This window comes from Chanos chanos, chromosome 2 (genome assembly GCF_902362185.1).
Source record: "Chanos chanos chromosome 2, fChaCha1.1, whole genome shotgun sequence".
Lineage (NCBI taxonomy): Eukaryota > Metazoa > Chordata > Actinopteri > Gonorynchiformes > Chanidae > Chanos > Chanos chanos.
The window spans coordinates 5061048-5087118 of record NC_044496.1 but is presented as its reverse complement, the minus strand read 5'-3'; the positions used below and the strand labels follow the sequence as shown (position 1 = coordinate 5087118).

Genomic DNA, 26071 nt, shown 5'->3' with positions numbered 1-26071 from the left:
AGAGACATGAGGAGTGAAAAGAGAAAACTCCCTACTTTATATTTAATCTTTGCTGATTGTATATTCAGGCAAAATCTGAAATTTTTTGGCTTCAAATCAAGGTCACACACAGGCTCTGTAATAAACATTTGTGTCATTCCCTCAATATTTACTCGCTCTTCAGGCTCCTCCATATTCTAGCTTAGGCAGTGAGACAGACAAAGATGATCAACTCAACAGGCAGCTGGGAACTCTGACAGCCAATGGAAAAAGATCATCAAATGACCTGTGAATTATTTAAGGACTCCTATGCCACTGAAAATGAAAAGAGAATCATCCCCTGTCTTTAAATGATGCATGTGGACAGGTAAACATTAAAACCTGGTATTCAGAAGGTAAAACTGCCCGTGTCGTGGTAAATCATAAAACCCCAGCTCAGCAGTGATGGGTCAGATGAACCTTGAAACTAGTGAAAATGGAACGCACAGCATCTCTTATGTTTATCTGCAGTAACCAGCTGCCTGGTCAGATGACACAGTCGAACAGCAGAGCTTTGAACTCAAGAACCTGTTCCCTGAAGGAGAAGAACTGTAACAGAGGCTTGGAGAAAATCCCAGAAGACACAGAGTCATTGAGCCCTGAAGCAGAGGAGCCCAATGATCTCTGCTGGCTGAAATACTGCAGTATTTGGGTCTATATTCTACGTTCTAACCTAGCCATCGAGCTTGCTACTGACAAAAGCACAGTACAGACTGCCAAGAGTCGTTAACTTAATGTCTGGGTGTTGTCTGTTGTCTTGGGTCTGTGTGTAACCGTGCTGTGTTGAGGTGGGATTTTATGTTACCTTCCACGGATGCAAGTAAAAGAGATGTGGCGCATAGCGGTAGTGCTGAAACAGACTGAGGTATACACACAAACACACACACAAGTTTTAAATGCATGTTTTCAGCAGTGTAGACTCATACAGTGTCGAAATCCATCAAGAAACCCATTAGCCGTTTACACTGGTTATCAAATCTGACACAAGAAGCGAGTATGCCAGTCAAACTGTCAGAGACACTTCAACGACTGACTTGGGTTTGTTACAAACATAGTATTATTCACCATCAGTGTTCTACCAGATGTTATCCACAGCTGAAAACAATGCTCATGTGTTTGAGTGTGATTCATGTCCAGTTCTCCCCTGAAGGGCTGCAATCCTGTGAAATCTGACAGGATTACACAGGCCACCTCCACTATAAAAAGAAACAGGGGGACCTCTAACAATGGGATGGACACAGTCCCTCAGCAGTTCCTTTCCTTGGTATTGAGTTTACTGTCTACATCTACAACAACACGAAGAAAGAATGCTTCTGCATATGCATCTGCAAAAGCAGAAAGAAAGAATTTACCAGAAACATTTAGCAATGTGCAAATAGTTTATGATATACGTCTACAAAACCACAATGACAGAGTGTCATGTGAAACAAAGAGAATATTCTGAAGAGATGCAACCCTTGGCTAAGAAAGAGAGAGCATTGGAGGGAGAGAAAGAGAAATGAAAGATGCAATGAGCACTGCATCACTCCTCCCCAAAGCGAAGTCTGAGTGGTGACTTTCTCTGAAAAGTGCTGCAGTCAATTAGGCTGATGGGAGACTGGTGATGAGAGCTATCAGAGCTCAGATTATTTACTCTCCTCAGCGACCGAGCTCAAGCTTTAATTAAAACAAAACACGCTGCCAGCCAGCAACAGGAAATGGATTCCTCTGTGTAGGTACTTGCTGGTGAAACCTTTGGGTGAAGTTCTGTGATCCTGTGAGCAAATGTTCCAGCTACACTGATCCAAAGAGAATGCAGTAGAAAAAAGATGAATCTGTTTTTCCTTTCAAGTACAGCAGGGGCGCCAGCAGGTTTCTCTCTGAACGACCGACCGTGACTGGAAACCTCTGCACCATGCACTTAGACCACACAGCTTATTTAACTGAATAAAACATGTCTTCCACCTATTTGAAGTTAACTTTTCGTCTTATCGTTGCATCAGACTCAGAACTGCCTGAATGTCTATCTTGATGCGATGTACTCATATATACATTTGCATTCAAAAAGAAGCTATTCAAGTTGATAGTGGTGGATTAAGCCATCCGCTCCCTCACATCTGATGAGAGATATGAGTACGTCGACTGATTCCAGGCTTGAGATCTGCAGAGAACCTAGAAGAACTGTACTCACTCTAGGAACTCCAAACACTAAGATACTGTTCCTGGCATCTGATTCAGGTTCATTTTCAGGCCTTCCTTTCTAAAGCCTCACTGACAAAACACATCATGATCGATAGGGTTTTCAGCTGTTGAGAGTGGAGAGGTTATTTTAATGTCACTGTTTCAACTGGATCTTACCAAGTTACAAAATCAAGTTGCGCAGAAAAGAGGGAATTTGAAATCTACAAAAGCAAAGAGACTTGTCACAGTGGGCTTGACTAAAAATACAGTTAAAAGATTTAATGAGCAAGAAGAGAAGCAGTTGATTTACAGTTCGCTCGCTCATAAACGACTTCCTCCTGAGGGCAAGAGAAATCTTTCAAGTTTAAAGAGAAATTATGGTATTTAAGTGTGATTCCATGGCAAACAACATGGTAACACAACATTGCAGATCAAAGGCAGACCGGTCAGTGACATCAAAAGTTCTGTAGAGAGAAAGTGTTTCAACTTTTCTGACCCGGTTCATGTCCCATCATTCTCTATTCATGTAATCAGAGGGAAAGAAATGCAGATCAAACACTGCTGCTCCTCTTGAGTTTGATAATGCGTTGCTATGCATTAACTCGAGTTTCTAAGTAAAACGATGAGACTCAGTTACTACAAATTACAGAGATTTTTCACAGTAAAAACATTCATTTACATTACGCCAAAAACAGAAAACTTAAACATGAATTTTAAGTAAGCGCTACGTTTTTGCCAAGACCCCCCCACGGTATTTCTTTAAACAATGCTGAAAATTTTTGTGCAACAAGCTTCAGGGAACACAAAAAAAATCAATCAGATTTTCAGAAACCTCAGTAGCAGGTTAAAGTGAAATTACTCACAAGCTGAATTAACAGTTTGTGTTGTGGCTCACCACCTGCGTAAAGTTAAATGTACTTCTTAATTGCCAAGACTGTAATGTTTCATATTTTCTCATTTCCAGTGCAAAGCTCATTAAATTACGTCTCATCTCGAGATAGAGAAACGTGATGAAAAACAAATTAAACTGTAATGTTGAACTTGTTGATTCTTAATTCTTAGTTTTAATGACACAGTTGCCTATCTGTGCACCTCCTTGATGTTCACTGCGACAATTACACATACACAAATACGCAAAACTACATGTTTGGCATGTCTGTGTCTATGAGTGTATTTTTTTTTTTTTAAAGGAAAAAGAACACCAGGAAATCCTCCAGGTTAATATCTATGTGATCAATGATTTCTAATGCAAATGAGAAAAAAAGTTTTACTGCACACCAGTGTGTGCGTGTGTGTTCTGTCAGAGTGAGATGAGCTCTACCACTGTTCTCTAATTCCTCCAAAGTGGCTCTATTCTGTCTCAAACACTCCAATCATCTCAGACCAAACCACTTATGTAGCAATGAGACCATTCAACATGCTGGCAAAATAATCAGTTCCCCAGTTTCCACCGTGGTATTCTCTCTCTCACACACAGCCACATGCATAATCAGTCTGATCTTTGCATTAGGCCTGCAGTGATAAGCCAAATCTCAAACAATATTTAAACACTTGTCATTTGACCCAAAGGGGAGAAAACTTCCCAGTGATGATCTATACTGCCCTTCAGGTCACTGTGCACACGTTAGCTGCGGCAGTAATTATCAGCTGTGGCAAGAATTCCACGCAGGATGAAGCAGGAGTCAAACATGATGGCTAAACTAAAAAGGCAGGATTCTTAGCCAAGCCTGGCTTTCTCAGAGGAGAAGGATGGTTTAATGTTTTCATCCCTAAGATGAATGGAGAGGACACCTCCTCTGGGAAGGCCCTGAGCGCCAACTCTTATGGTGACATCAGAGGAAAAAAATGCCCAAAATTCTTCTCCCCGCTTTTCGGCTGATGCCAGGCCAGGAGACCAATTTATACACAGGGCCAGAGAGGCCAGTCTCCCTGTTATTAATATCCTGTTGGGAGTCCGGTGGATGTCGAGATGCGTGCGAGCCTCTGGAAACCAGGACAAGATAAACTTGTTTGTAAAGGCAAAAGGGACCCACGGAGCCGCATAAATAACCTCCCATCCTCCCGAGGACAGCCGGTGCCCTGGCGTCACGGTAACAAGTATCACAGCCACCCCCTGACTGATGTCTCTGCCTGCGCAGAGCGTCTGTGAAATGTGGAGCTGGGCTGCAGTCCTAAAAAAGCATGCTGATGAGAGCGGACTTGTTAGTCAAATCCATGTCCTGGACAGGCCTCCTGTAACAGGAGGTGGTTTATGTATGGAGGATGCTGTCCCTGAGCAAGCAGTAGAGCTGGTCCAGAGCAGCAGTCAGACTGCAGGGTTACACACCCCACCATGCTCAGCTTCATTCCTCTTCACCATCCATCAGCAACTGTTTTTATTTCTCCTTTTCAATGAATTGAAGGCATTCTAAGGTGTGAAATATTCTATAAACACTGGCTTAGTAAGTTCTTTTCAGCAAGACCACCAAGAACAGTTTCAGAACGCTAGTATTTATTTATTTTCTTTTTTAAGAAATAATGTGCATTTAAAATGTAAATAATGAAATAAAAAGAAAGGTAAACACACAGCATTACAAATACAGGACTGCAGGCGTGTAGTCCACACCAGTCTGTTAGTAGCACGTTGCACGTTTGTGTTACGACGGTCATTGCATTATTATAATTCCAACAACTGGTGGAGTCACGTGATCCCCATTTGAGCTAGGTTGCACTATATGAAAAGGTAGAGCTGGATAAGATGCATCTGAATTTTCAGCAGCAAGTCAGTATTGATTCTGGCCAGCACACAGAACACACAGAAACCTGTCTGAATCATTTACATGCATGTGACTTTTTGATTCATTGTGACAGAGGGACTTTGACCTTCACCCACAAAAGGACCTGACCCATTTACTGCCCTCAGGGATATGGGGGAGGGGGGGGGGGGGGTGTAAAAGAAAAAAAAAAGAAAAAGCCAGCGCTCCACACAGACTAATTCATCAAAACTCTTATCCACTGACCTTCAGACCTGGGAGACTTGGAGAACACAGTCAATGCCCAGTGTTTTCCTGCCTCTTTAATAGATACAATACTGTTGACTTAACATGCGGTTAAAAATAAAATGAGGAAAATATGACAGATGGCATAGAAAAAAAAAAAGCATCAGGACAGTGGCTCTAATCTGGGCAAAATGAAAGACTGATTAGAGCCACCTCAAGAGGAGGTTAAGAGACAAGTCCATGCATAACCTACCACAGCTGTTTATTACAGAAAGGGATTTGGTTTACAGGACAAATCGAGCTACTATTCATATTTCATCTGGACTTGTCTCTGTCAGTTCATCTTTTTTTTTTTTTTTAGAGAAATAAATAAAAAAGGATTTGGCTTAATCCACACGGTTTAGCCCACAAATCATTTCATTTATTATGTAACTGCATCGGTGCCAAGGTTGAACATAATTACACCATCTCACATGTTCAGAGAGGAAAGACATCTGTCAAACAAACGAGATCTTCACGATGACCTCGATTCTACGGAAGGATTTGTTTAAAAAAAAAAAAAAAAAAAATTCGCAAAGCAATTCTACGCTTTTAGTACAAAATGAATGAATCACTCAACTGTTTAAACAGAGCCTGTGCTTTCTAAGAGGAGTGAAGCTGCATCACTTGTTCACTGTGTAATTGGCCAATAGTGTCATCATGCTTTTTTATCTGTGGTGCCAACAGACGCCTCTAATCTTCTTAGCACTTGGCACCTAACTGTGAAAGGGAGTTCATCATCTTCACCTTGCACAAAAAGCAACTCCCTCCTTTTACTCCTTTGCTCCTTTGGCTGTGTGTACACAGACCCAGAAGTGTCCTCAGAACCATGCAACCCTGGAGCTTTCCACTTCTCTGGACACACAGCTCTGCCGGGCAGCCTGCAGCTATGGCTCACTCCCTGGGCTCCCATCAAAACAGCCGCGCTCTCTTGCTATCTCTCTCTCTCTCTCTCTCTCTCTCTCTCTCTCACTTTCTCTCTTTCTCTCTCTCACTCTCTCTCTTTCTCTCTCTCTCTCTCTCTCTCTCTCTCTCTCTCTGCTCCCATCTCTCTTTCTTTATTTTCATTTCTAACTCCTTCACCTTCTCCTCAGAGAATGACAAAAGTAAACACTGTAAAAGATCATTCAAATTAGCAAGCACAAGGTCAACTCCCCATCTACATTTCGCGGGGCCCCTACTCTTTTTAATTACCCACAAAAATGTATTTTAAAGGCCGCACGTACAAGACTTTATGTTCAGACAAACTGCAGCTCAGTGAAATGAAGGATGAATAGATTTTAATGAGAAGAGTTGGTCACACATATGGTGAGTGCATCCAGCAACCCAAGAGAAGAATTTCCGACTTGAGTCTAAGGAAAAAAAAAAAGAAAGAAAAAAAGAGGATCAAGAGAATCGTTTACAGCCAGGGAAATCAGAGTAATGATTGAAACAGGAGCTTCACTGAGGCTAAGAATGGCTCAGTGACGCACAGCTCACCCTATTTACAGGTTTCACAGTAATACGAAGAGGGGGCCAAAATGTGACATAGAGCAAACACCTTCTCAATAAAGGATAATTAGAAACATGAGACATGAAAAAAAGAAGAAAAAAAAAAACCCACCCTGAAAATAAAGCTCATTCCATTCATTTTCAGCTTTGAAGTACTTTAACTTACAAAGAGGAGAACAGAGGGGGAAAACATGTGTTGAAGGCAAAACACGACGTGATTCACTGGGTTTACACCTTATTCATTGTTTTTCTGCTGTTTTTAGGAGTATGGGATGGAGGAGAGGGAGAGACATTCACCATGCCAACAGGATCTCTGGCCGAAATACAGACTCCTGCGTCCAAGCAGTAGTTAATCCTAATGTGGATCTGTGGACACATAGTGTATAAAAGCAGAGGAACTTTATATACATACATACATACATACATACATATATACATACATATATACACACACACACACACACACATATATATATATACACACACACACACACACACACACACACACACATATATATATATATATATATATATATATACAGGGAATTTAATACTGAGAACTTAATGCTGACACTTCTTGGGTTTCACATGAAAATATTTTAAATTGAACTACTAGTGTTTCCACAGTGGTGGTTGGACAAATCATTGCATGAACTAAATTCAAACTTAAAAACGATTTATTTAAATGGCCTCTATTTAACGATTCACCAAACACCACGGTTCTTGAATCCTAAAAATAAATAAATAAATAAGAGGCATCTCTGTGAGTTTCTGGAACAGAATTTGCTGTTGGATATTGTCCTTTGGCTTCTATGTCAAGTTTTCAGCTGAACCAAAGTCAGGAAAACAAATTCGTCTGCGTGTCTGGGAATCTCTCTCTCTCTCTCTTTCTCTCCCTCTCTCTCTACAGCCCTGAAACTCCAAGACACGCCTCTTTTCCTGAGGGCGTCATTATGGCTGAAGGAGTCCGTGATCAATATGTGCTCCCCTGGCACTCAAGACTGGGAGCCATGAACCAGGGAGGCTCTGGGCAGCAGCTCATTTTAAATGGATTCCTTTTAACAGTTAGAATATACGTCAGTTTAAGACAGACAAACAGGGTGAATCTTTGACTAGGTACATTGGCATTTTTAGAGTGTAAGCTTATGACCTGCAGAATAATAAAAAAAAGGCAAAATCACCGTGTTCGTCTAATTTCATAGACCAAACGTCTTGGTAATTTTACGGTGCTGGCACCCACAGGCTAACATCACAAATGTCACATTGTGAGTATTGTAACTGTGCGGTTTAAAGAGACCAGGTCAGCATCCAGCAGGGAACACAACGGAGCCAATTCCGAGTGTGCTAGTGTTAACTGAACGCTATGATTCCCCCTACTGAACACTTATCTCACTAATGACTCTGAAGAACAGTGCTGCACAACACAGATGGGTCTTTACGAGAAACTGAAACCCTTCCATGCTACAAGAAACAAAGACAGAAAGAAAGACACAAAGAGATAAAAGCAGCCATTAGGGCCGGATACTCTTTTTCGTCAAAGACGGTTTATTCGGTATTGTTTGTACTTTATTATTTTTAGTAGGCTGGGAGCCCATGGGACGTGGGGCAGAACATTTAAAAGAGAAAAAAAGGTAAGACACTGAAATAAAGTCACACCTCATAATGCTAGGAGTTTGCCCTGTGTTGGAGCTGAGGAGTTCAGCACCACTCGGGCTAAGCAGTATAACGATGACATGCAGCGAGACCATTTTTTCCCCCTAAGATTTAAACACTTGCCAAGTAAATATTTTAATACAGTGGAAAGCACTGAAATGTGAGGCAAAATTTGTCACACTGCTAGTTCGCAACGGGCCAGAGTGCAAAGGAAAAGACAACTAAAAAAAAAAAAAAAAATAAGTAAATGAGAGAATAAAAAGTAATCAGATAAAGTGAGAGACCACAGGCATGACATAACAAGCATGTGTTCATGCCCAAAAATGCTTATTTTTGGGGAAAGTCAAAAAGAAAAAGCCCTGAGTGGATAAACCCAAGGAACCTTTGTTTAACAGTAATTCTAGCACTGTTTTTGACCATCTGGAGGAATCTGGGCAATACAGAAGGTTACCAAGTCTTCAGGTAACTTACAGGATTAAACATAACAGTAAAATTGTTTTAAAGTTTCCCGTCTTCTCAATGTAACAGCGAATGATTAATTAACATTGCTGACATTACAGCCGTGCCTTGCGCACTAGCCCCAAGGGCATTTCTCTTTTAGGCTCATCCAAAATGTTGTATTTTTCAAAGTGCTTTGTTCCCATTAGTGCAGTTGAGGGCATCACTCGGTGCAATCTCTCCCTGTGTTTCCCCTTCTTATCAGAATGCCCTCTGCTCTTCATCTTCTGTTTCTTCTTCTGCTCCATTCTCTTCTTACAGCTCTCTCAATTTCTTTGAGCATCTTTCTTCTTCTTCTTCTTCTTCTTCTTATTGTTATTTATTTGTTTTGCATTTTATAGTCACTATATCATTAAGCTTCCACATGCTATACCAATCAGAGCTTCAGTAAAGCTGGATAAAAACTGGATTCTGTTTGCACATATGCCTATGGTAGGTTTCAACATTAGTTTGGATGTTCATTTGAATACACTTAGATGTCCTGCGGTCAGCTCCTTATAAAAACGGCCTTTCCTGGTGAAAACGTGGTTCTTCAGCCGTTCATGATTTCAAAATTTGAAAGCGGCCCCTCAGCAAGTGTGGGGATGTGGAATTATTGGGGATCATGCACAAATATTTCAAGACTGCGAAAAAAAAATACTGTTGTACTGGCAAGGATGAGATAGCAAAAATTTTGAAAACTGATGTACTTTTGATTCCACTTGATTTTCTGTTTGATGAAATACCACACAACTTAAGTACCGGTAAGCAGAGGTATGTGTTGCACATACTTTTGAAGACTGCCCGAAAAATAATCACAGCCAGTTGATGAAACCAGGCTCTTATTTGGTTGGACTTTTCACAAAAGTAGAATAAAACATTTGAGGAATATTTGTGTTTTGTTTTCAGATGCTTGCATGGTTCAAAACTCCCTTTCAAATTGGTCAGTGTTCACCTTGGCACCCACTGGTTAAAGGTCTCTAAACAGAGATTTGCACATTCTTTGAAAATGTATTCCTCTACCAGCCTTTGCACAGATATGAGACCAGCCATGCTTTTGCGATTAAGGATGGAGCATGGGAGATTTATCCTTTGTAATCATATCAACACGGGGTTGCCTCTTCACAGGAATGGAACTCTCTTTTTGGTCTATATTCCGTGACTGCTTCATCCACTCTCATCTTACGTAAAAGTACATAAAAGTTGGCCTAGTGCATGAGCAATCTCATTATGACACTTACATAATAAAACTAAAACCTAATTATAAAACTGCTAAATTCTATTTGAAGTTATCTCAAACCAAACACAGAATAAGATAAGTCATATCTTGTGGCCAAGCCAGTTGACTATAGATGTCGCCTCGTGTCAAAATGTGTACGGGGGTGGAACATCTCCCTGCCACACAGAGACAAATAATGCTTATTTCCAACCATTCTCCAATTACAGCCAAAGTCCAGTGCTCAGCCCAGTGAAGCACACAGCAGAGAAAAATTCAGCAATTCTTCAGATTAGCTCTATCAAAGCGACATACACCTACTGCTGTATCTTATAGGCCTGCTGGAAATTGCCTTCCTTATTCATCATTCCTTTGGATTGTAACACCCAGGGAATTTACTATGCTGCCCAGCACGCTGTGAATTCACTTAAAACGATCCCATGCGTTTCTTTTTCAACTTAAACAAAGGGATTGTTGCATAAAACATAATCAAAGAACTGTACAGTTCATTTCACTGAATAGGTCTGAGTGTATGCATTGCTTCAGCACACAGACTGTCCTGGTAAAGGGGGATTCCTGTCTTTAGGCAGAGAGAGAGAGAGAGGGATAGACTGCAGCCCACTCAATTTCTGAAATCAGAGTCTTCCCTGAGAGCATGTGGTGGGATACTAAACATGATGTTCTATAAAAACATGCGTTCTTAAGAAGGCTGCATGACGAAGGTGTTCATGGATAGTGACTGAAGACTCGGGGGGGGGGGTTGTAGTCTTATTTTACTACCCACTCTCATCATCACCGAGCTCTGTTGTCAGCGACACCCCCGTCACAGACACCAATGCTGTTTCCACTCACAGATCGGCCATTTGCATGCCCTGTTTCCCCTTGCTAGCAGGCCTTCACATTTTGTGTCCGGGCCTTGCCACCAAAATCAAAAGAAAGCCATGACTTGTTATCTCCTCGCAGAACCCCCCCCTCCCCTCCCCTTTTGCTGTGAAGCCATATCAGTGGCTTTGAAGTCAAAGCCACTGGCAATGTCTCAAGCACTGCTGCCATCAAGCGCGCTCCTCTTCATTAAATCCTTGAGCTGCTTCTAATTACAGTCAGTATCAGGAGCTCCTCAGTCGTGAGCAAGGAGCAAGTTACAGAACGATGTTCATCACAAAAATGCCAAACGCCAAGGGAGAGGAGGTGAAGGGGACATGGGCCAGGACTCAAAATGAAAGCATAAATTAAGCCAACTCAATTTCACCATTCCATATATAACTCAAATAAAGAATGTGTTTTCAGTGTATCATCTCTGGAAAATGCTGTGTCGTAAAGCTCTCAAATGACAACAAATGGCCATGACGGCTAAATGCAGCAGAAAGGCAACAAGGTAACAGAGAATGAGGTAATTTGTTTGAGACAATAACGTCATGCTAACAGGTTTTTTTTTCTTTCTTTTTTTGGAAATAGACAGGAATTAATTTGGGTGAGTTTTGTGGCACTTCAGCAATATGTTCTGGGATAAATTTCAGAGGAGTCTTTCATCCTGCTATTCTCAGCTCTCGTCACCTGCGATCAGCACTCCTCTATTTATAACTTGTAACCATAACAACAGCTGTATTCCTTTCCTAATCTGAGAATTCCCGTCAACGCACCTCTTTTGTTCTGTGCACAGGGAGACTGCCTTGGATTTTTTTTTTAAACCTGGCCTTCATCTCACTCGTCAAAACAGAAAAGAGAAAACATTTCATGAAAGCACCTGATGATAAAGTCAGAGGCATGCTCTCTCACTCATTTAAGAACATGACTGTAATGAGAAGCTTCACTGGATGATAGAACAGACTGAATAAGAGACATGTGATGAGTGAAACGTCAGTTACAGGACTGTTACATGGAAGATGAGAAAACAATGAGGAAAGCAGCAGCTGAGGATTAAAAAAACCCCCAGAAGGACAGAAGGAGACAGAGAGAGAGAGAGGGAGAGATCACGTCAAGTCTTCTTCATCTTTGTTCTACTTTTAACTGTCAGAAAAAAAAAGTTCCCTCTAACGCATGACACCACTGACATCTTTCCAGACAAGTCACCTCAGCTGAATTTTTAACCCCTGATATACAACCTGTACTAAAGGCAAGGCAGGGGGGCCCAACCCTCCAGAACAAATCAGCAGCTTCACAGCTAGAGTGGGAAAACGAGGCCCAAATGAATGAAATGAAACTGTAACGGTTCAGCTTTGGCTCAGGCTGTGGTGGAAACCGAATCTAGCGACACGTAGACCAGACTTCCAGCAACGCTGGAGCGCTGACATGGAACGCTGTGATTCTCACTCCGCGGAGCCAGGGCTAACGAGCGTTTAGCTGACGAGAGATTAAGTAAAAGTTTGACATTTCCCACACTTTACCAGACACAGATCCTTTAGTAGGGGTCTAATTGCTCCCGCAGGGACCAGTCCTCTGGTCACACTCTCCTGAACCAAGCCTGAGTGCATGCTGGGTCCTTTTCTCCTTCCCGAAGTTTGGACCACGTTCATAACCAAACAGGCACATGTAGCTGTAAATCTGGCCGCTATCCCCCTGATTCAGGGAAATATTCCTTTTCGATTGCACCCTTGCCAAAAGGTGATGAAAAACAAACAGTTGTACTTATTTTGACTGGATTTAGGTTTCGGGGAAATACGTACACAATCCCGCTACTTAGAAACGTTAATCTCTTCTCAAAAAATAATCTGGAGTATATTATGCCGTTTTGAAAACATCCGAGTCTAAGTTCAATCCATGCAAGGACAAAAAAGAGAACATACGGTGCAGGCCATGGTGCGGATGAGAGAGGAAACATATGCAGACCACTCCATATTTTATGCAGTAGAGGACATTGAAATTTCTTAAAATTCTTTAAAATTCCCTCAGGATCTTTAATTAAGAAAAAAGAGCTTCTTCAGCAATCTGTGTCCGCATTTTTTTTTTCAAAACTGTTTCCCTAATTTTTCAGAAGTTCCCTTCGACCAGCATGACCTTTTGGGAAACGTTGTTTCAAGAGGCAACAGAAGCTGGGGGTGGGGGGTGCTGAGTACTGCACATTCTGAGACAGCTCGGCATTTCTGCCATTTCACCAGCTCTGAACAGAACTTAACCAAAAAGCCAGCACAATAAAACCAACCCTACACAGGACTTAACCCAAAAGCAAGCACAATAAAACCAACCCTACACAGGACTTAACCCAAAAACCAGCAGAATAAAACCAGCTCTAAAGAGGACTTAACCCAAAAGCCAGCACAATGAAACCAACCATACACAGGACTTAACCCAAAAACCAGCAGAATAAAACCAGCTCTAAAGAGGACTTAACCCAAAAGCCAGCACAATGAAACCAGCTCTACACAGGACTTAACCCAAAAGCCACACAGTAAAACCAGCTCTAAACAGGACTTAACCCAAAAGCCAGCACAATAAAACCAGCTCTTCACAGGACTTAACCCAAAAGCCAGCAGAATAAAACCAGCTCTAGACGAGAGTTAGCCCCAAAGGAGGAGTAAATGAAGCCCCCCCCCCCCCGAAAAACAACAGCTTTGGGACAGATGAAAGCGGGGATAACTTGTTACGGAGTTTATGTGGGTATCTGGTCCAAACAAACTGTATTCAGTTTTACTGTTGGTCATTTCGGTAAGGTAATGAAGTCAAAACTTACGAAAGTCTGAGGTCGTCTGTCTTGTCCGGTCCTCTCTTCACCCACCACCAACACCATACACACAAACCCACACTACATCCATTTCCTAGCATATATGTGTATATTTCAACTGGGGCTAAGGCAGACAGGTTAGTATAGCTGAAAGCCTTAGGATTATAAGTTAGTTTGAATGTAGCAAGAAAAAAAAAACTTTTCAAAATAAACACAACAGCTGAAGCAGAAAAAGAAAAAAATGGAAAAGAAGTCAACATCTCATTAACAAGCTAATATTTTTTTTTTAATAAACAGCCCTCGACCGGGTTTTAAATCCGCTCACCATCTGTTGGGTACGCCTGTGAATTCCTTATGAGTCAGTTTGACACAATCCCTCACAAAGAGCGAATAAATCTCATCTTCATATTAGACGAGCAACATTGGATATTGCTTAGAAGCTGATCAACCATTCCACAAAACAAAAAAGGAACATAAATCGCTTGAGTTGAGGTAATACTTTTTTTCACACCACTGGCTTTATGTGAATTAAGTTAAGCAATTTCATTGTTGTATTAAAATCATTTGGGTATCTCAGTTGGTTTGTGGAAAAAGCTGCAAACAGCTACAAGCTGTACTCATTATGAAACCTTGCGACATTCACAGACAAGAAAAAAAACAAAAACAGGGTAAATCGAATAAGGTCACCCATTTGTAGCCATGGAGCCTAAAAAAAGCTTGGTGTTAAAAGGCTGCACAAAAAGGTCTGATACAAAAGCCTTGTGTGTGTGTGTGTGTGTGCGCCAAAAAGTCAGAGACGACTCTCTTCACAATGCTGTTATCTAGGCTATTGAACAGCCACTGCAATGTGGGGTAAGATCCTGCACTTTCGCTATGATGTCTGGTAAAAATTCTGGCCTTTTACATTGTTGCACCCCAGGCTACCTGGCTTTTATTATGACAAACTGGGTTTTATCACAATTTCCATGAACAAACTGGGCTTTTGTCTTGATATATGGCTAGACTCCGCACTATCATTTGAAACTCTTTTGTAGTAAGTAAGACACAGTGCTTTTGCCATAAAGTGTTAGCACAGATGTTGGTAATGATAAATATGAAGGTACTGGGCTTCTGTTGAAACATAGGGTTGCTTACTGTAAGTGTTTGTAGAAGGGCTGAACGATTTGGGGAAAATATCTAATTGCGATTTTTCTGACAGATATTGCGATTTTGATTTGATTTGCGATATAATTTTTGAAAGTCAAGCTTCTGTTCAATATTCACTGTGTAATAGATTTACAACATGTGATGGAACATTACCACATGAGATACCATCAAAATATTAACTGTTCTATATTCTAATGCAAAGATGATAGAGATATGGAATTGCTTCCATAATTGGCATAGAACATAGAACAATCGAACATGTAAGGGATAATGTGTAGACTGCCGATCTTATCGAAAAATAGAACCAGACAGGACAAAGAGGATCCTGCTTATTATACGGCTACTTGCCAAAATGATAAAATACACTTTACACAATGTTTCATTTCAGTGATTTTATTGCCATTTCATGGCTTCCGCTGAGAAAAATAGTCCTTCTAGCAAGCAGAACTTTTAAGTTGCAAGTGTTGCATAGCAACGTGTTAGGCTACCTGCAAACTCGTCAACTTGTTGCAGATAGGCTGTTTATTTCCGTTGTGGTAAGTGAACAGACTAATTGCGGAATGATATAGAGATGTGAATCGGAAGCACAAAACCCGCTGCCAATGGTGGAGGTCATGAAATTTTTTTTTAAGCTGTCATTATCAAGAAATATCGGACCTCGGAACGTTGGGATGGCCCATTCAATTCAGTGGAACTCTCTGCAGCTTTCTGAAGAACCGTGGGTCAGACATGCTCCATAACGTATATCCTAAATCGCAGCCTTTGTGATTTGTTAATCGCATTGTTTCAAATCACAGTTTCGATTTGAAATTGATTAATCGTTCAGTCCTAGTTGTTAGTGCGCAGGCCCAACTCTGAGCTTTAGGGAGAGTTTTTCAGAATAACTCTAATTTCATTGGGTTTTACATTCTAAAATAAGGTTATGGTTACAGCTAAGTGATATTAGTATTAAGTCTAATATTCAAAGTAAATAATTAACCACAATTTCCCTATACCATTGGAACAACAGTATCCTGAAGCTCTTTTCTGTTCTCTTTTTAACCTTGGTCACTAGGTTATTTCTTGTACCTGCCTGCTGTGTGATTCACAGCAAACTCACTGCCGCCAAAGTATGTCCTTACACTGAGACATAAACACCCACCATTCCTCCTCTTACAAATGCAAGATGTTTAAATACAAAACAAGCCGGAGCACACATTCAGGGGTACGACAAGGACATTATTCAAACGAGGTATTCACCTAGAGGAAAGAATTATTCACAACCATGCCTCTTATTACAATAAAATAATTACACCTCTAGAAATATTAACTATGGAATGCCCCTTTTATGCTCACCGACTGCAGCCAAATTTAATTATCTAATGTCACCACATATTTAGTCAGTGAAGACAGATCAAACTGCAAAGGATAAAACAGCTTAAGTTATTTTTCCAATGTGACGATTCTTTTCACATTACACCATTTAGAGCACATACATCAAAACACAAAACAAGGTCCTCGTAAAGCTGTTTATGTTCTGGATATTGAAAAACAAATCAAGGTAACTCTTCGTGCAGTATGGCTAAAGTGTTTACGGAGTGAGTGCACGGGAGTGTAGACCGCGTGAGGGTCCTGAGCCCCTGTCACATTACGCTGAAAATCCAGCATTAGCTGACCTTCAGTGACCTTGCCTGCGGCCTTCCTATCCTGCAATGCCACTTTCAGACACACTGTCTCTCTATGACTGGCCACAACCCTCACCTGGCCTGCCACATCCTCTCTTGTTACTGATTACCACACGACCATTAGCAAACCGCTGCATCAGGAGTCCAGCACAGCAAGACACACAAGCAAGCTAAAAACACCGCCGGCAAGAGCCTTCCCTTGGATACAAAAAAAGGGAAAACAACAATAACAACAACAACAAAACCATAGGCCCTCAAGGACAACTGCTGCCAGAGAAAAGCAGAGATAAAATGAAAGGAGAAAAAAGAGAGGAGAGGAAAGGAAAAATAGGATGAGTGAACACTCTTTCAGACCGAAGAGAAGGACATAGATGAGTGGAAGGTGAGAGATGCGGTGAGGCCGGTGGAACTGCTTTATTTTTGCAAGCTCCAGCACGGAGAACAGAATGTTCCAACACAGCAATGCCAGTGCAATTTTAACCAAATCAGAGTGGGAATCTATGTAGCCCGTTAGGCTACAAGTCTGGGAAATCACCCACTTATGCGTTTGCTGCTCCGATCACATCTTATAAATTACCAACCATCTTTTTGTTTGTATGATTAATGTTTTTTTTTTTTTTTCCAAAAACACACAGGAATTCAAGGGCATTTTTTTTCTATCACCTCTTGTAAGCAAATGGGGAAAAAAGGCTTTGGGTGGAAAACCCTTAAAGAAAAAAAAAGGGGAAGGCTTTGTTTCAGAAACAAAAACAGCGCTCAAGCGGCTCAGAAACGGGGAGTCACATGTGTGGTGTGTAGTCTTATCAACGTCTCGTGTAGTCAGGGGGTGACCTGACAACAGATAAGGGGAACACTACACTGCCTCTGAATGTGTGAAGTCCAGCGATGGTTGGTCTGCAAGAAATGGACTACAGCGTGGACATGTGTGTGTATGGTCTTCTGTGGTATATTGAGACTGTCTCACTCTGTAACTCTAACCAAGCCAAAGGAAAACAGTGCTTACCTCTCCATTTCATATTCTTTCTGTCCAGGTCTTACATGTCTCATTACCTGTGGAGAAACACAGACTGTCATTATTCAGTGACTGATCCACTGCGATCTATGATTCATCCTGTTGAATCTGACTCACTCCTATAAATGTACACTCCCCCTACATTTTCTGTCAATGGCTGATGAACACAATTTGTGTGTGTGTGTGTGAGGAGAGTAATTTGCAAATGACTACCACTTGCCTCCAAATTATATACCATTTTATCCATTTGATAAATGTCTTCCTCTGCATTAAGATGCTGAGTATTTGACTGAAATGGGTACTAAACAGGAGAGAGAAGGAAAGAGAAAGAATTTCCAAAACAGACAGGTTGCAAGCAGAAAGTTTAAAACAGCAGAGTAAAAATTAGAAACATTCGTGCAGCCTCCTGATAGATTCACTGGAGACCTCGCTTCCGGAACCAAATTAATTCACTATGAAGCACCAGTCTTGCCTTTGTCGCTTTAAAACCATCTCAAGGCAAAAGTTTTGCTTTTTTTTTTGCATGGTCTTCATGCATCCTGTATAGAAGCATTACCTACTCTCTCCCACAATGTCAAAAAGCCTTCAACAAACCCAAGCCTAGCAGTGGATCTATGGATCTATACAACTAAACCAAACCCTGAGGACAGCTTTGGTTTATGAACTGATACAATCTGCCCATTCTTCTATTATAACAACTGGATGCAAAGCTGAGGTATCTCTAATTTACTGCTCTAAAGGTACAATACAGTCTGCCTCCACTCTCACAGTTGCTATAATGGTGTTATAAATTTCACTGTTGCAATTTATACTAATGAATGATTTGTTCTCTGAGGCCTGAGTATAACTAGCTAAACAGACCAGGTACTAAGTTACAGTCTGCAGATCCTCCTGAAGCAGTTACAAAAATGAAATTTACAATGTTTGGATGCATAATCAAAATGTAACAGCGTCACATGTGCAGATGAATGTACGTGTATCTGCATCTGAAAAAAAATGTTTCAGTGTCACATTCAACTCTCAGTTCACTGTTATATTTGTGATGTAGTCATTATGGAAGTGACATTTAATTCAATTCAACTCCATTCAATTTGTGGGGGGGGGGCACAGGGACATATGTGGCATAAAATACAGGTAAAAACACAAGAGTATCATCATATGTACAAATGTACATTAAATGAGGTAGTATATATATGTGAGGTATGTTGTAATAGAGCTGTGCACATGGCATTGTAAACATATGGCAGTAGTGCAAAATGAAAGCCATTAAGGTGCAGATACGGGTAGTGCACGGGTATGAGTGTGGGGGGTCAGGGTGTGAGCAAAGAAGAGAGAGCAAAGGGGGGAGGGGGGGGGGGCGCGTATGTCAGTTTGAACAACAAAACTGTGCATCTAACAATTCATGATGACATTAAGCAATTGCTATAGCCCACTACCAGGAATTTTACTACATACTTTTGATGAGAAAGTATGAGATGCTAACGAGAAAGTATCACACTACAGTACTTGATATTATAGGAAAAGTGGGTTAAGCAAAAGACCGTCCACATTCAGCGAGTTCTGCATCAACATAGAGGTTGGAGAGTAAATAGTTATTCAGGGCACGATTTAAAAACTGCACCCCAGCATAAATGTTTAACCCTGAACACGAGTCTGTGGCCAAGAGATGAAACCTTATTTCATCACGATCATTCATCACTCCTGTGGCCACAGTCGTCCTACTTCGATTTCAGCTGTGACAAACACCACAGGATGAAAAAAAAGAGGGAAAGGAGGAGGGGGCATCACTCCAAACGCTGCCACGGCCAACAGGAGACCGGCATTTCAGGGACACGGCCGGAGCTGCCTACCGCAACGCCGAGGGAGTGGTCTCTGGAGAAACTTCTGATTTCAATTTGAGCCAGAACAAGGGCATCGCATCGTAACGCAGGAGAGTCAGGGAGCAACGTGACTGGACGTCTGAAAGAGGACTCAGGTGCTGAAAAGAGAAATTTAATGACGTCCCAGGAGGAGACAAGGGCTAAAGCGGGTTGACCCTGTCAAGTCATGCCACAGCTAGTCACCTTGGTAGCACACGGTGTATGTAGATGCTTCCCTCACCCTAGCACTGTCTTTTTTCCACCAAATAATTCGCCTCATTAAAGTCTCAAGACATTCAAGGTATAACACCTTATTTCTGCTTGGGTAAAATACAGCCCCAGTTCAAGGTGTCCAAAAAAAAGTAGCATTAACAGCATGGAGTTGTCCTTCACCGGGTATTAGGTGAATCATATTCTCAGCGCATAAATGTAGTTCAGTAACATATTTTCTAAAAATGTAAAACCCATGTCTGAACCATAACTACACAGTAAGCATCTGCAACAGTAGTCCAACCAATCAACAAACATAGAATATTTTACAAGTCAGAAAATAGAAGAAAACATTTATGTTTAGTCCTATTTTATGGGCCTTGAGCATTTCTCTGTAGTACTGAGATCTTCATGCTGATCGTGTTTCGCTGGAGCAGACCCCCACACCGAGATTATGTGAAAAAAGGCAAAACAAAAAAAAAAAAAACGTGGGATTGTATCACTCTCTACCATTGTAAATAATCTGTCAAGCACATTTTTCTAAGCAAAGTTCTTACAGCTCCTCACACAGACAAACTGTCAACATTTTTCAGGGTTGCCTGCTAAATAGCTTAACAACCATAAAAACATGAAAATGGGATGCCACTTTTTTTTTCCAAAAGGTTCCCCGTGATAAGGGGATTTTATTTGGATGTCACCATGAACAATTAAACAGCGATGCCATCTGCTAATGACAAATAAGACAAATGTGAATAAATACTGAAGGCTAATAATGTTATTTAGGCCGTATCTGGAGATTTATCATCTTATGCAGCTACTGCTGCATAAAACCCTAATTATCAGTGACTGAGTTGCGTAACAGTCCTCTCTCCCAGCGCTGTCAGAGCTTACGCTTGGTTGACCTTTGTCAAAGATTCATTTTGAAAAGTCCACAAACCTTCAGCAGACACTCACTCTTTACAGAAGACACGGATGTGAAAACTGAAATGAACAGACACGGGACTCCTGCAGAAGGTAAAGCAGTTACAGAACCCTGTTAGCAGAGATTACAGAACACACAAAATGATTCCTTATTCATCAGGTTCCAATAATGAAGAAAAAGTAGGAAAAAGCAAGCACATCCAGTTTAAACTGCCAGACAGATGACATACTGTAACCTATGCCACTCACCCTCCTGTGACACACTGTATGGTCATTTCAAAGCTCATGATCCCAAGTCGACCCTCCCCTTAACAAGAGCCTAGCTTTCACCAGCAGCTGAGATTCACTGTACAATCCAAACACCAACAAGCAGTGATGTGTCGTTTGTGAACGATTCGTTCATTTTGAACGAATCTTTTGTATGACTCGGGAGTAACAAGCCGTCTAAATGAGTGATTCGTTCATGCGCGCCACTCTGGCTCAGCTTCGTTCACGAACGGATCTTTTGGGTCTGTGTCTTCCGTTCACTTGTCACGTGGCCGCTGCACAGGCTCAGTGTAGGAACGACTGATTCGTTCACAACTCATAGACCCAACTAAATTAAACTATGGGTCTGTGAAGACCCAACTATGGGTCTTTGGGTGCTGAGTCTCTCGTTCACTTTTCATGTGGCCGCTGTGCAGGTTCAGCGTAGGAACAACTGATTCATTCACGAATCATAACTATGGGTCTTCGGGTCTTTCGTTCATTTTCTTCACATGGTTACAGCCACAAGACGACCAATGCTATTATTACTGCTGAGGAGAGCTATCTAACGTTAGCTGGATAGCTAACATTAGCTATGTAGCTATTGAATGGATGTTTAATTTGCCCTTCTGTTAGAACGAGTTCATACACAACAGGTCTTCAATGACCAGGCAGGCTAAAGTGAATTGCTGTCATAGAATGATAGCGCTCTTGTCCGGGCAAATTAAGCAATCAGTCATTTCAACTGAATAAATCAGTAGGCTATGGTCCAAAAGGTTGCTGGAGAGCTTAACAAAAGTGAAATTGTGTATTATACCTTACCAAGCAAAGCAAACCACGTTGCTCTTAGTGTTTGAGAATCATCTTTCTGTCATCACTCAGATGACAGCTACAATGCAACATTAGCTCCAGTGAATGAAATGAACAAATTATTTATTAAAAAGATTCGTTCATTTTACTAAGCGAGATTCAAAGATCTGATTCAGTAAAAAGTTCCAAACTTCCTATCACTACCAACAAGCCTCTTCTCTTTACTCCAGCTACTGCAAACAAATTACAGTTTTGTCATAATTTAGAGGCATTTGAAGTCTTTACATATTTTCAGTTCCAAAAGCCGCTGCTAACAGAATATTGTCACAACTGTAGTATTTTTGTGGTTCCACTCCAAACAAGAACATGGGAGAGGTCTCAACAGTTCACTGCTCTATTAGAGAGACCATTTTACTTCACTCCTAAACTTTGTTAAACACAAACAAGTTGTTTCTAGGTTAGCGAAATCAGCAAAAACAAACAAAAAAATGAATAGTTTGGGGCAACTTAAGATTCTAATTAAAAGGGACAACAGTAAAATGACCACACAAATGAAATGCTGCTGAACTAGTCAACACTCACACCCACTGGCATTTTTCAGACCCGGCTGGCTTTTTTTAAGGACCTTCTTCTACCTCCACAGTCTTGCCAACGATTTTTTCAAGCAAATTTTCTTGCATGACCTGTTTTGCCCAGACCTCCTGAATCAGACACACTGGAGAGTTGGTGCGCCCTTGTAGTGAACCAACCAAGTATTGGATTTCTTTCTTTTTTTCTATTCCTGCATTCAGAAACCATTTGTTTTCACTTCATTGTTGCCTCCAGAGTACTGTACCTCTCAGAATGAATATCCAGTAATAAAAGACAGAGCATCGCTGGGGCTAAAGCGTTGAACTGTTTATCTTGATGAGCCTACGGTCACACTGGCACTTATGAAGACCTATGTCAGTTAATATACGTCAGCGCGCCTTTATTGCCCAAAAATGAAACCAGAAAACGGATTAGACCCCGCGAGCTTCTCAAGGTTGGCCGATCCTTGAGCAACAACTAAACCTAGTCTGTCAAGGTCAGCTCCAAACATGTCCGGGCAACAAGGCTGCTCGCCCCCTCTCCCCGTAAGGCCACGCAAGCACCCAGATTTAAATGATTCCCACTCAGCTTGCTTAAAATCTTTGGCCTGTGAATAAATACATTCAAATCTGCATGCGCTTAACTCTAGAATAACTGAACAGAATTTCCTCTACCCAGGAGAATGCAACTAAAACAGGTTTAGTTTTTCCTAAGGATTCTTATCCATATTCGGCTTAAATTGCCTTATGAATGCATATCCCGTATGATAGACCGTAATGGTTAAGATTACATTACTAAATAAATTTACGCTTGTTCATACGATATTAATTTACTTTCAAACCCAAGCTAGTAACTCTGTGCAATATTTCCTTGAGAAAGCTATTCATTTTTTAATTTAAAGCTTGCAATTATTGTTCATTGCTACACTATGTGCACATCAATCTGGATTATTCAATTACTCTAAGCCTCTATAGGCTTATTTCAATTCTGCTGCTTGGCTGCCCTGCACCTTCATACAGAGTCCTTCTAAGACTCTCCAAACAAAGCTGGACTGGAAAATTATTTACAAGCCTGAGCTCTGACCCACCTCAGCTGCTTTGGGGTATTCATCCTTCCGTCCGTCTTACGCTGTAAACAAAACACCAGACAGTGTTTGTTTTCACATCACCAAGTAATATTCTCTCGTTTAAAATATAAATGAGAAGCTATCAAAACCTCCTAACCCCTTCTGCCCAGCCTGCCAACAAAAGGCTGGTGCACATAATCTCCGGAAAAAGTTAGCTGTACTATAGTACTACAGCTGTACTATAGTTGTACTATACTGTGTTGCTTAACTATGCATTCAAGACATTAGAATGGATGTTAGTCAGAGTCCGAGTCAGTCGAAGCTTCCGTGACTGCCATCCAGGCCTGTTGAGTAACACTGGCAGGAAGAGCCATTGCACCCCCCAGTCTGGTAGGACCTAGTTTCTGTTCCTGTGCCAGCGGCCAGGGCTCCACACTGTGACCAAAATGATCGCATATGCAACCATTGTTTGAGAGTGTGCAAGTTAAAACTTCACATGGTCGCATTCGTGCGAGTGCATGATGATTATCAGGCAAACGAGAACTACGTGAGAAGCAATCAGCTCGGCATGTGATGTGTTTGGTGTGTGACGTTCTCAAGGCGGGAGTAACAAAAGAAGCCTGACCAAGATGGTGGGAGCTAAAGGCTACCCGTAGCATGAAAACATGTATATGATTAAAAGATGTATGGGCAACCATTTGTGTCTACATCATCACGGGTTGTTGTTTACATGTTACATGAACTTAGTCGGGGCCAGCGCAATAGAAAAAACTCTCTCAATGGCTGTGGTTGGGGCAAATAGACCACTGTAGACCTTCGTTTAAGCACTCGAACTTTTGAGCTAGGTGACAGGCTTGCTGTTTTCCTGACCATGCCTCCAGAGCGAAAAGTGGTAGGACGAAATATGCGAGGTGGCCAAATCATGTGTTGGTACGACCCACTGAGAATGCTGGTAGCACCAGTGCAACCAGTGGCAAAGTTAGTCTGGAGCCCTGCTAGTGGCACAGCCCAGCATCTGAGAACCTATTGGCGAACAGGCCCAAACAGTGCCTTGTATATCCAGTTCACACAGAATTACCATTATGCATAAGCTCATCATCGTTCACAGAGGAGAGTGCCTCAGGACAAAAAAGGCAAGTGTATTGCAAGACACAGAGTATGGATATGTTTAATGGAAGAGGCCACATGAGAAAAGGCAATAGCCATTTGCTGGGTCATTTCACACAATTCGAGTGTGTCATCATCATTCTTTTAGGTGCAGAGTTCACATCAGAGAAGCAAAAAGTGTACAGCTTTCGTGGTTTGAGCATGACAACAACATGACATCCATATTTACCATGGTGTCTATGAAGAGGCTCTAAACATCAGATCACCATTTTCTGAAAAATAAGCTGAGCTGGTTGGTCTAATGTCCTTTTCCCACTAAATCCTTGCTGGGTTCTTACCTCTTTATGGGCGTCGCTGGAAATGCGGTTGGTGTAACGCAGGACCTCCAACTCCATATCGGTCTTAAGCAGGCGGCTGCAGGAAAAGAGGACAACAGACAGTTAAGGGCCTTCCTCAGATGCATGAATAAAGAACAGTAAATAAAATGAAGAACTCCCCATTCGGTGCTTCATGATTAGAAAAGATTCATCTGATTGGTCAAATAACAGTCCATATCCTCTGACCAAGCTTTATTTACTAAATAGCAAAGCTCTGCTCTGGGTAACGATCAGTTCTTGGTCTGTCTGGTTCTTACTCGTTTTCAGCGGCTCACAGTAAGAACGAGTGAAGAGCACAATAAGTAAAGATGAAGCTGATGCATCATAAAGAAAATGTAAATAAAATTAAAGCCTACTTTATTTTTCTCCCTTCAACTCACAAAGGATAAACATGTAGGTCTCGCTACATGAAAACAAACTGTTTATCTCAACAGCGCACTCATTTGTGCAAATACAATGAAAATGTCATTCCATTGTCAGTCGTTCGGGGTAAGAATATATGAACAAATATTGCTACTTCACATTAGTCCATGCCAGACATAATAGAGGCCACTTATTTTTTTGGGGAAAAAAAAAAACGCTATTCAAAAGCTATTCAATGTTTTTTTTTTAAATGCACAGTGTAGAAAAGTCAAAAATAGCGCTGGGATGGTGTTTATTTTCAAACAACTGGAATAATTTTGCATGGCGTTGTGTTCAGCGTTCCATCATTTTGAAAAATGTTCAAAACATTCTTTGAGAGATGAAATCTGGGTCATCTCATCAATAAATGGAAGACATAAGATGTACCCATGGAAAAGGCCCTTAAACTGTCATGATGCACAGGTTTCAACATCTTCCATCACGGTTGGAGCAAAACTGTGTGGCAGGAAATCTGAATGGCAGTTCTTCAGCAGTAATAACACTGTTGACATGTGAGGGGAAGGTGCAAGGCAGGAATGCTACACTACAATGCCTTCATTTTCTGTCATGCAAAACAAATGAATAAGATCATCCAGGAAAATATCGCCCTTCCTAAAACTTTATAGGCAGTCATCTCCTTCTCCCCTCTGTTGAAACGTAAAGGCAGGCAAACACACACACACACACACACACATGCACACACACACACACACAGAGCATCAGCTTCTCCCCTCTGTGTGCAAATGTAAAGGCAAGGCAAACACAAACACACATTCATACAGCCGGTCCCAGAGCTGTCAGAAAAATCAGCTCTCACTGTCTCGTTAGCGAAGTGTTTCTCCCGGTCTATTCTTAGTCAACTCTCTATCACCGTTTACTTCCTAACGATGCTATTCTCCGATGAAGATGCAGCTCAGCATCACCTCCTATGACTCAGTGCGAAAATGCCAAAGTGAATTAATAAGTCTTTTAAAAATAGATACACATAAAT

The 26071-nt window shown here is 41.3% G+C and overlaps 1 protein-coding gene across 1 annotated transcript in view; it reads right to left on the bottom strand.

The window, feature by feature from the left end:
- LOC115830063 (xaa-Pro dipeptidase-like) overlaps positions 1-26071 on the bottom strand; it is a 48589-nt gene that overhangs the window by 1437 nt on the left and 21081 nt on the right. Inside the window, exon 9 of the mRNA XM_030794112.1 lies at positions 824-878. Coding sequence (XP_030649972.1) covers positions 824-878 — 55 coding nt within the window. The remainder of the gene's footprint in view (positions 1-823; positions 879-26071) is intronic.